This window comes from Periplaneta americana, chromosome 5 (genome assembly GCF_040183065.1).
Source record: "Periplaneta americana isolate PAMFEO1 chromosome 5, P.americana_PAMFEO1_priV1, whole genome shotgun sequence".
Taxonomy (NCBI): Eukaryota; Metazoa; Arthropoda; class Insecta; order Blattodea; family Blattidae; genus Periplaneta; species Periplaneta americana.
Window position 1 is genome coordinate 85,722,627 of NC_091121.1, and position 12,112 is coordinate 85,734,738.

The 12,112-nt window shown below is 34.3% G+C and overlaps 1 protein-coding gene across 3 annotated transcripts in view; it reads right to left on the reverse strand.

The window, feature by feature from the left end:
- Positions 1 to 12,112, reverse strand: part of Rich (Guanine nucleotide exchange factor subunit Rich) — a 61,102-nt gene that overhangs the window by 10,404 nt on the left and 38,586 nt on the right. For all 3 annotated transcript variants that reach the window (XM_069826135.1, XM_069826134.1, XM_069826133.1), the window contains exons 14-18: positions 7,486 to 7,617; positions 3,909 to 4,148; positions 3,713 to 3,827; positions 1,001 to 1,125; positions 414 to 598 (exon numbers count right to left, since the gene is read on the reverse strand). In XM_069826135.1, coding sequence (XP_069682236.1) covers positions 414 to 598; positions 1,001 to 1,125; positions 3,713 to 3,827; positions 3,909 to 4,148; positions 7,486 to 7,617 — 797 coding nt within the window. The remainder of the gene's footprint in view (positions 1 to 413; positions 599 to 1,000; positions 1,126 to 3,712; positions 3,828 to 3,908; positions 4,149 to 7,485; positions 7,618 to 12,112) is intronic.

Here is a 12,112-nt window from a genome sequence, read left to right on the forward strand (position 1 = left end):
TTTTTACACTTATATGGCCGAATTTTAAATCCCTGAGGATATGAAACGTTCTAAATAAATTCGCCCATCATTAGGTTTGTTACCAAAATGTAAGAACACGAACAGTTACCAATTTACTGCAATTTTATTAGTTTATTCCTTAGGAATAAAGAAAAGCAAGCAGCCAAAATAACTTACTCTTTTGTAAAATAATCACATTTTATCAATCACACAAGAAAAACAAAGTACGTACTTTTCATTAAGTCAATTTCGTAAAATTTTCTTTTTTTTATTTTAGGTTACCGAAATTGGTGAGCTTCATAATGAAGATTGGATAAGTGATGTGGCATTCCTAATTACCATATAGGTTAGCAGGTTTGGAAGATAATTTTCATATTCTACCAACTATGAATGCAACTTAATGAATGATTCACCTTGTGTCACCTCGTCCTGTAGGAACAGACTTCTTGCGTCGCAGAGGAACAGACTTGCTGCACTCCCCACTACTGCTATTGGAACGAAGAATCTCTTTGTGGTGTCCTGTCACTGAAGAAGTTCCAGATTCTATGTGCTGAACTTTGGGTGTAGTTGTTGTGCTGTAACTGCGGCCCCGAGACACCTAAAAACGGAACTTACTGTAACTACATTTTAAAAAGTGATAAAGCAGGACTTTCTGACAAATATATGCACATACATGTGCACACGCACACACACACACATATATTCTACAAAGGATTACCTTGCTCACCACAGATATTACTGCAAAACTCGGATATGATGTATTAGGACAATGCTATGCAGATTACCAGAAGAAATGAAATGCAATTAATATGCTTTACAGTAAATATCTCTCAACATTTAACTTCATTTAAGTACTTCAATAATATAAGTACTTCAATAATACAAAAATAATTTTATTGCAACAAATAGGACACAGCATATGGTTTGTTCTGTAACTTTTTTCTTTCTTAAAATTGTACTGTGGAAAACCAATGTATGTAAAATGTGGAGCTTGACAAACCTGCATAGTGCCCAGCACCAGGGATAGGTCTTCTTCATTAGGACTGACAGGAGGGGTTTGAGGATTCATTCCATACTTGGACGGCAGAATAAAAGAGGCACGAGGCGATTCAACATCATTTGGATCTATAACAAATGTTGAAAGAGTCGAAAAATTAATAACAAATTACTAACTCACAATAATGTATCATGCACAGGAGATGTTTCTCTTATAATGTACGACAATTGGTTTAGTCACAAATTAGCCAATTCATGAAAATATATCTATAATTTATTAGGTTTACTTTGCCATAGTTGTAACACAACAAACTTGTCTTTCTTTCAGTCATATATTAATACCTAACTCAAACATGTGCTGAAATACACTTAAATATCCAGGATTTTCTTCATATTCAATATCTAAAAATCAATTTATCCAGGAATGATGCACAAGAAAAATAACAGATCTTTACTTCAAATCAAAACCACAAAATGGTGATGAACTCAAATTCGATTCCAATCCTTTTTTATTATTATTGAGATAATATAAATTAAATGACCAGACATCTATATTTCGAAGAAATGAATTATTATATGTGTGAGTGAACCAAAACAGAGTCTAAAATATGTGAACATTCATGTCTATTTTTATAAACAGAAAAATACTATTGAAAATTATTTATATATATATATATATATATATATATATATATATATATATACACACACACACACACGTGTGTGTGTGTGTATATGTATATTTACATACAAACGTTAATAATAATAAATTTAAACACTACTAAGACATTTTTTTCATTTTTCTGAATTTCAAAGTACAGCATGTCATAGCAGTATTCAATCAGCATAGGTATTATTGATGTAATAATACTTACTTACTTACTGGCTTTTAAGGAACCCGGAGGTTCATTGCCGCCCTCACATAAGCCTGCCATTGGTCCCTATCCTGAGCAAAATTAATCCATTCTCTATCATCATATCCCATCTCCCTTAAATGCATTTTAATATTATCTTCCCATCTACGTCTCGGCCTCCCTAAAGATCTTTTTCCCTCCGGCCTCCCAACTAACACTCTATATGCATTTCTGGATTCGCCCATACGTGCTACATGCCCTGCCCATCTCAAACGTCTGGATTTAATGTTCCTAATTGTCAGGTGAAGAATATAATGCATACAGTTCTGTGTTGTGTAACTTTCTCCATTCTCCTGTAACTTCATCCCTCTTAGCCCCAAATATTTTCCTAAGCACCTTATTCTCAAACACCCTTAACCTATGTTCCTCTCTCAAAGTGAGAGTCCAAGTTTCACAACCATACAGAACAACCGGTAATATAACTGTTTTATAAATTCTAACTTTCAGATTTTTCGACAGCAGACTGGATGATAAAAGTTTCTCAACCGAATAATAATCGATGTAATAATACTTTAATTAATTTTCAAAACTCAAGATTAACTCAAAAACTTTAAGCAATGAAAATATTTTGTAAACAAACTTGAAATCAATACAAAGATTTCTATGATAACCTGCCATTCTTTCTTTCTTTTTTTTTTTTACTGACGAAAGGTTGAGCCATTCTGCACATGAAATATTGTCCTCTGAAAAGCAAAAATGCTCTTTTTTTCAATCACTGTAACTTGAAAACTAGTAAAGATTTTGAGCAGTGATAATTTTTAAAAGTAATTTCCGTTCTTTCTCAACATCTCTCTGACTTTGATCATACCCCCCCCCCACCATCCTCCTACCTAAGGTAAAAAATAAAAAAGTTTTGTCACGGACTAAATTTTGAAGGTATAAATGTCTATTTTGAACAAATCACTTCGAAGTTAGTATTTTTTGTTTTCTCTTCTCAAAAAAGATTTTGGTTTCAAATTTGTTATATGCATCCTTTAGACAATAACCTATCAATCATAAAAATTGCAGCACAATTTATTGACTATCAGATGAGCTACAATATGATATTTACTGGAATGGAAAATATCATTGTCATCTGCTAACTGCTAGCAGTAAAGAAGAATTCGTCTCTATGTTCTAAACGTTCTTCTGCAGGAAAGCTTCTCTAATGGCACCATCCAGCAACACAAGATGGCCTGCAGCTGATCTGTGCTTATAAAAGCCGTGGTACATACTGGTAATTAGTTTTCCAATTTGAGTATCCACATGAGCATTTACCGATCTTTTTTTCCATAATCTTGCATGCACAGTTGGAGAGACAGATCAGCCTGTAACTATAAGGAGGAAAAAGGATCTTCACTGATTTAAGGGCTGGGAATACAATTGTGATACACCATTGAGATACCTATTTAAGTCCTTTTTGTCCAGATTTTCAACAGGAAGGACTTACCAGCTCGTGTGGATTTTTCAGCATTCAGATATGTATATGATACAGGGCATGGGGTGATGTAAGGGAATTTCTTTAGTACCACTGCAGTTCTTGTTACAGATATTTTATTTTATCTCTGCTTCTGTGCATCACAGTTTGCAATGAGGGGAGAAAAGAGATAGCAAAAGGCTGCAATGCTTTCTAATACATTAATGCTCACAACTGAGATAAGCCACTTGAAATTTAATGGTCATTGACCAACAGAGATATAATGAAATATGTATGTTGGTAGTCACTCTGTTTCTTCGATATTCAATATAAGTTAGCATATTATAAAACATTTTAGTCTCTTCTTCATCAGCACATTCAGTTGTTTCTAAAACTGCAGTCTTACCAATGGCTCTAAGAAAGCGGACTAGGTCCTTAGAAAGCTCCCATTTGCATTGCTCCAGTGCTGCATCCAACAACAGCGTAGCATATTGCCTGCTGACAGATGATGGCTCCAGATTCTGCAACAGGACACATGTGAGACCTCAAAGATGTTATTTTACAACATCTTAATGTGCTCAGCTAGCTATAGTAGTACTCACTTGAAGAATGATGAGATATGAGGCTGCTGTATCCAACTGTTTTCGCCCTAAACACTCCTGAAAGAGATCTTTGGGCTTTCCTGCAGCTGAGAACAGATATGGCCATAGTGCAATCTCAGTCTTCCGCGCACATTGTACAACAGTCTGAAGATACACTGGGAACTCATGGATGAACTCTATCACACTGGGGAGTAATGCATCAGGAATTGGCTCCTTGCTGGTTGCCTCCTCTTCCAGCACCTATAACATTCAAACAGGAAGCAACTCATTTCATACTTGGAAGATCCATCCCAGTCCAAAGAACTGATGCTATGCAACAAAGCAATGTAACACAGTTACGATATTTTAAGTTTTTCTAGTGATTACTATAGTGAACTTTCTCGCTATTTACACTGTATCATTTAGGAAACTGTCTTTGAGAGAACCCCCTGGTAACACCATCTTCACGCTTGTAGAGAAGTGACTGGTTGGTTGATAATACTCAGCTTGTTAGAAATCTTTCATGCACCATTTTGCAGCCCTGTAGGAAGTTGTTAGATCTTTACCTTTTAAAGCTCTGTCTTGTAATATATGGTTTTTGTCCTTGACATCACTGTCAAGTGCTCAACATTAGATACCAACCAATTAACTTTCTGGAAAAGCCTACATGTTTAACCTATGTAAATATGCAACAAGACAGTCATATGCTGTAAATAGTCAGAAGATGGTAACAACTATTAACTGAGTGTCATAAATGAACCTTTTATTTGAATTGTTCTTGGTGATCTAGCAGTTTCAGTGCTTCTCTCTGAATAAAGGTATTGCAGGTTCGAACCCAGCTTGAGACAAAGATTTTAGTATGAAAAAATTTTAAGTATAATTTCCTCTAGCGGCAGGAGCAGCAGTAATAGTATTATTTTATAGGGTATGTCAGCAAATACGGCTATTCACACACTTTACAGTTGTTAAAATAAACATCGAAATAAAAATCTCAAATATGAGCACAAGTAAAAATTACTGTCAAATTAAAACTTAAAATACTGCTATGTTAATGACAAGTTGAATTATATTTATACAAATACTTCGAAACCTCACTAGAAAGTTCATTAAAACAGTCTGTATATAAAAGGTGATGTAAAAGTTTTAAGTCATCGGCTCTTAGCTTGGCTAGATCTGGGATGAAACCATGCACTTAGACTTGCTTTGGCTCATTGTGCACCATATACGTATATACAATGACATTCGTGAATCCCTTACTGACAGGTGGGTCATGCTCCTTAGTCCTTCTTAGATGAGTATCTGATAAGACCCAGTGCCCCCAGAGCCAATCAATCTGGCGCTCCCCTTGGGGTCACCTTAATAATCAATGGATCAGCTGTGCAGCTTCAGGAAATCAAGAACTAACTGCACTGGCCACCACATTCCCCAGACCTCACCTCATGTGATTTCTTCTTGTGGGGTTTCACCAAGAATCATATTTCTGTACCACTCTTGCAACAGTGCTGGTTGACCTACACATGAGCTTCACAACAGCAATCACAGAGACTGACCCCAACATGTTATAAAGAGTTTGGCAGGAACTTGATTACTAGCTTGATAATGAGGCGCCTAGAATCAAAACCTCCAAGTCCATAAAACAAAATTTGTGGGAAAATGGAAATAACTGTTTACATATAAATAAACATTCTTGAGATATAAACAATGCTTTTATCAAGTATTTTATTATAATTAGATACATTCAAACAAATTACAGAATTGCCTTTTCGTTGAAACAAACAAATTCGTAAGGTTAAATTAGCACCTAACTGATTTTGAAACTGAAAAGTGTATTTGGAGGCTTTTGAAAGTAAGAGATTTAGTTCTAAGCATAAAAATGGGTCAAAGAGGAAAAAATTTTAACTTAAACCTTACAAATTATGTAGGCAATGAAAACCAGACATGAAGGATGATTATGCACATGCTTTAAACATAACAGCAGTATAAATTTGAATATTTTACACTTCTTAAGTTCATACAGATTTTACACAATATTGCCACATTCCTCTTCATCCAGATTAACAGTTTCTTCTTATTCACGTTCAATGGTATTTCTGGAATTTATAATCTTCACATAAAATTTCAATGCTCTTGCCAATCAAGCCCAAAGTGCTTCTCCAAAAATTTGGTCAGGTTTTTTACCTTAAGTGAGTTCAAAGGGATTCCAAGGCTTATAATATCAGGATCAATAACTTTTAAATTCTTTTGTTTTTTCTTGTTATTGCCTTTGCAACAACGGTGTCAGTTCTATAGTTAACCTCATCTTGCACTGTTACCTGTTCCTTCAATGCAGACTGTCTTAAAATAACTCTTTTACAGGGACTGAACTTGAAATGGCAGGAGATCTTAAAATTATGTCTGCTTCTTTATTCCAGTCCTGAAGAGGTACATCTTCACTTCCAAGGTTAAAGACTGTTCCATGTTTGCCAATAATATCTTTATATTCTTGAGGATCTACAATCACTTCCTTCTTCCTTATTTCTTTTTCGATTACTCCAAATATGCGACTGGGAGGGAGCAATGAATGCCCAACCACAGGAAATGTAATTTACACTTTGTTAAGTTAGAGGTGCTTCAGTGAGTAGCCATTTAAAGCACATTCCAATCATTGTTGTACTTTTATTTTGTGAAATAATAAAAATTTTCTTATTGCTGTTTATCTGATGAAGAGTAGAAAACGGAATGGAACTTCTTTATGTCCAACAAACTCAAACTGTTGCATTTCCATTTCGTGCCAACAGGATGATTACAAGCTGGTATAGCAGGAGGGCCACCAGAGGAGTACCGACAAAATTATGTAATTATTTAATAATTGGTAAGAATAGGCGTACAGTATGTTATAATAATTTAATACTGTACATAATATTTATATTCATCATATTATGTTTTCTATGTAATGAAAATATAATCTCAACCACACATACCTTTCTTTCCTTTTCATTTCTCTTTTCCATTTCTCTCTATTTAGTGTTTTGAGCTTTTTTTTTTTTTGAACATTTTTGTAACTCACTGCTCACTCTATTCACCATTCCACTGAATATTATTAGAGTATAAATTCAATTTAATAAGGTTTAACAAGAGCTTAACCACACAAATAATAAATCAACATCGCACAGCTGAGGAATGCTGGGTAAAGCAGTCCCACATCCTGATTGGCAGAAAGGGACTTGGAGGTTTTTGAAACTAACAATGGCCGAAATTCAGTTGGATCTAGCAGATATTGAAAGTAACCCTAACTTTCGTCCAGCATTTTCAGAGGAATCCAGCGGATATTGCAGAAAAATAATGCCAGCATCGAATTGGTCATGCAAAGATACACAGAAAAACAACTTTATCTCATTTCTTCCTTCGATGGACTTGGTGGGTTTTCATTCTAGGCACCTCGTATATTATGTTACACATGGAGCATACACTGAGCATTTGTATTGTGTCTGAAAAAACTTTATGAGTTTTCCTTTCCATCAATACTGTGTTCACCTATTAATATTAAAATTCAGTTTCACTTTTCTCACAGGTAAAATGATGTGATACATACTACCACATTTCAAAACAAAGAACTCACCTCATGAAGAAGAAGTTCCAGTGAGTGGGGAAAGTATGGAAGGTTTGTACAGCTGCGAGCAATCTCCCATGCATGGAAGCCCAAGTTGCGGCGAATCAGCTGTCGCAGGATTTGATGCAGGTACACCTGACTCTGTGAACATGTATTAATAGCAGATGACATGGTGATATCCTAGGAGTACACCAGAACATCGACAGGTCAAAAATAAGTACTCTGAGAAAACCTGCACCACAATCTGCCAGGAAATAAACTTTAACTCACCAAGCAACAGTCAGACTACTTTGTGGGAAGAGTGCCATTAATACAAAAGAAAACTTCCGAATAGGTAGTATGTGAAACTATAATCAACTTAAGTATAATATTACAATTTTTACTTTCAAACTGTTTTACATGCTAAAACTTACATTCTTCGCAACAAACATAACAGTAGTATTGCAATTCAGAAATGTGAACAGTACACAGATATTGGTACTTCCATAAAACTTGGTGGTTCTGTCACAAACTACACTGGTTGATTTAGAGGAAAGATATGAAGGTAAACACAAAAATAAACATTAAAATGGACAAATCAGACATTTAGTAGCCCAGCATAGCAACTAATGAAAACTAACATTTCACCTCTTGTGCACTATTAGTCAAATGGCTAGTGTCGGTTTTCCACGCTGATAACCCAGGTTCAAATCCCAATAGATCGAAGTGAAATTTGTGATGGTCAAAACGATACTTAATGATAGGTTTTCATAGGTTTTCGAGGAGTATTTCCATTTCTTCTATCAGCATTCCACCACTGTTCCATTAGTTATCATCATCATCATCATCATCATCATCTTTATCATCATTCGGTGCTGTGTAGATTGCCTCCCATGGTGCACCAAGGAGAATGCTACAGTGGCTATAAAGTCTACAGTTACTGCACATCACTCCTAGAGGGGAACACTTGAGTTAGTGATATGAAGCCAAGAGCCAAGTACTTGCCTCTAGAGCAGCACTGTCCATTACTATAGCTACTGACCACATGTAATTATTGAGTACTTGAAGTGTGACTAGTGCAAATGATGAACTGAATTTTTAATTTTATTTCATGAAGCACAGTAAATTATTTTCCATTAAACACCACTTCAATGTTCCAGTACAATTGCATTTCATCCTAATTGTTGCATTATACTACAAATATTGGCACTGCATAATTTTTAATATTGCCACCAACACATATTCCAGGAAATCTAAGAAATCAGAGGGGACTACACATTTTAATGTTTTATGATACTCTCGCTAAATATTTTTATTCATTAAAGAGATTTGTTAATTATCAGGATCTAGATTGCTAACACCCACGAATTTTAAACCTGTCAAACAATCTAGTCCATCTTCTCTGAAAACACACACACACAAAAACATTGGTCGAAAGAGTCTGAGCCCCAATGACTCTGCTCATTCCTATCATCTAACCCAATCAGTTCTTAAATTTTATGAGTTCGAGGACCACCTTCATATGATGTTCATTTTGCCGGACCCCTAACACACTAACTTCATACTTTTTCTTAGTACAAAGTAAGGAAGTATTTCCGTGTATACAAGCTATTTATTTTTCACTGTACAAATTATTACAAAGTTAAGTTTAGTTTACAAACTTTTGCAGTTCATTTTTATGTTCAGATATGTCAAGTATTATAGTACAAATATATATATATATATATATATATATATATATATATATATATATATAAGTTCAATCATAAGACATATCTATTTGCAAATGTTTATTTGCTATGAAAGTATTAAATATATATTAACTTTTTCGCCTTATTTGGCATCATCAGATATAATAAAATGCGTGATCTGAAACTTGAATAAAATGACAGACTACCAGTATAATGTACATGGTTAATGAAATCGTCATGAGTTTTATGTATGAAGCTAATATAGGTGTTATAATTGATTTCATTACAATACAAGTTTGAAAGAAAACGAAAGTAGTTGTATATACATATAACTCATGTTACAGGTGTACATACATGATTAAATAGTAAGCAATTGAATTATGCAAAATATCGGCGGTGTTAAAAACATCGATTAAAATTTGATTGTGAATGAAGATGAAGATATATCATAGATTTAAAATTTACGAAGGATAAAATGTATTAAAATACTATATAATTAGTGTAACACTATGTTACAAGTTGATAAGTCTTGTGTTTTATATTGACAATTAATCCTTATCAAGAACATATGCTTTTGGCTTCTGCTGTGATGTATTATGTGTACGCTTGGATTTAGACATGAATATTCTATCTGATATTAAGTACGCTTTAAACCACCGAGCAATACACATCTGCAAACAAATAGACGCACATACACACAAAGCATCTATATATACAGTTCCTGTTAACCATGATTACAACAAACCACCAATGACAACTATTTTTAGCATGCATTAATATCAGATAGAATATTCATGCCTAAATCCAAGCGTACACATACTACATCACAGCAGAAGCCAAAAGCATATGTTCTTGATAAGGATTAATTGTCAATATAAAACACAAGACTTATCAACTTGTAACATAGTGTTACACTAATTATATAGTATTTTAATACATTTTATCCTTCGTAAATTTTAAATCTATGATATATCTTCATCTTCATTCACAATCAAATTTTAATCGATGTTTTTAACACCGCCGATATTTTGCATAATTCAATTGCTTACTATTTAATCATGTATGTACACCTATAACATGAGTTATATGTATATACAACTACTTTCGTTTTCTTTCAAACTTGTATTGTAATGAAATCAATTATAACACCTATATTAGCTTCATACATAAAACTCATGACGATTTCATTAACCATGTACATTATACTGGTAGTCTGTCATTTTATTCAAGTTTCAGATCACGCATTTTATTATATCTGATGATGCCAAATAAGGCGAAAACGTTAATATATATTTAATACTTTCATAGCAAATAAACATTTGCAAATAGATATGTCTTATGATTGAACTTATATATATATATATATATATATATATATATATATATATATATTTGTACTATATTTAGGGGAGAGAGGGGATACAGTGGACATGGGGATACAATGGACATATGCAAATTTCCCTCTATATGACCTTCCATGTTGGCATCAATGACCAGAGATATTCATTTGTTCGTATCTTATGAAAGTACAGTGTTTTTGACCAGAAGTACAAAGAAGATTTTCGAACAGCAGCATTTTCCAGTTTTTCGTAGTTTTGATGTAAATCTTGAGGTAAGTGCTATTCTCTATTAAATAGTTTCTTTTCAAATCATAGTGCAAGTTATAACGTTGTATATTTGTAGATATTATGAGAATTCATTTCATGTATAACACTTTAGTGAGGTCGAAATCCTTTGTGAAAGAAAAGGAAAAAAGTACCAAACCAGAACATGGGGATGTATTGGACAGTGATGTCCAATGTATCCCCTTAAATTAATATTCTTTTTTTTATATTTTTTAAATATGTCTACATTAGATCAATGAACTATTTACTTTATTTGTCTGCAGATGCTTCGAGTCTACACAAGAAAAACAGATCGTGAGTTTTCTGAGGCGAATACTGAAGCAGCAGTTGATGATGTATTACATAATAATATATCTCTACGAGCTTCTGCAGAACAGCATGGTGTCAAAAAATCCCGCTTGGCATTGTATGTGAAGAAATCAAGGGAGGTTGGGTTTGATTCAATGAATTTCAAGTCCAATTTTAAGAATCATCAAGTAATTCCAGGTCACATGGAAGAAGCTCTTGCTGATTATTTGTTGTCATGTTCAGCTATGTTTTATGGGCTGACACCAAAACAAACAAGACGATTGGCTTTCGAATATGCTAAAAAGAATGAACTGATGACAATACCTGCATCTTGGGAAGCAAATAAGGAGGCTGGTTTGGATTGGTTCTCAGCATTTTTGAAAATACACCCAGCACTCTCAATCAGAACACCAGAAGCTACAAGTCTAGCCAGAATGCGGACATTCAATAGAGTAACAGTGGGCCAGTTCTTTGATAAGTTGAACATTGTGCTGCAGAGATAAATTCATGCCGCATCAGATTTTCAATTTAGACGAGACTGGCTTGAACACTGTACCACCTGTGGTAAAAGTAATCGCAAGAAAAGGTGAAAAACAGGTAGGACAAGTGAGTAGCTTAATATCAAAGACGGACATCTGACCTCAATCGAAATTTAGATAACTGTGGTTTTTTATACAATTTTTCATGCTTTTTCCAGTTATAGTGAAACCATATGCAAACTCTAACACTACATTTATAAAATAAATTGTGTTAAATATTACAAAGAACACTGTGAATTAAAAAATTGCCTCTAGATCAAAACTATGGAGACGACAGATGACCATCTTTGATATTAAGCTAGTACTCAAGTGACTTCCAGGGAGTGGGGTGAACTTATGACACAAGTTGGTATCATTTGCGCAAATGGGAATGCCTTACCTCCTGTGTGGATATTCCCCCGCGTTCGTTTTGACAAAGCACGCATGATGGCTGGTGCACCTACAGGGGCTTTGGGTCTTGTCCACAAGTCAGGTTGGATGACAGCGGAAAATTTCTTGAACGTTTTGATATTTT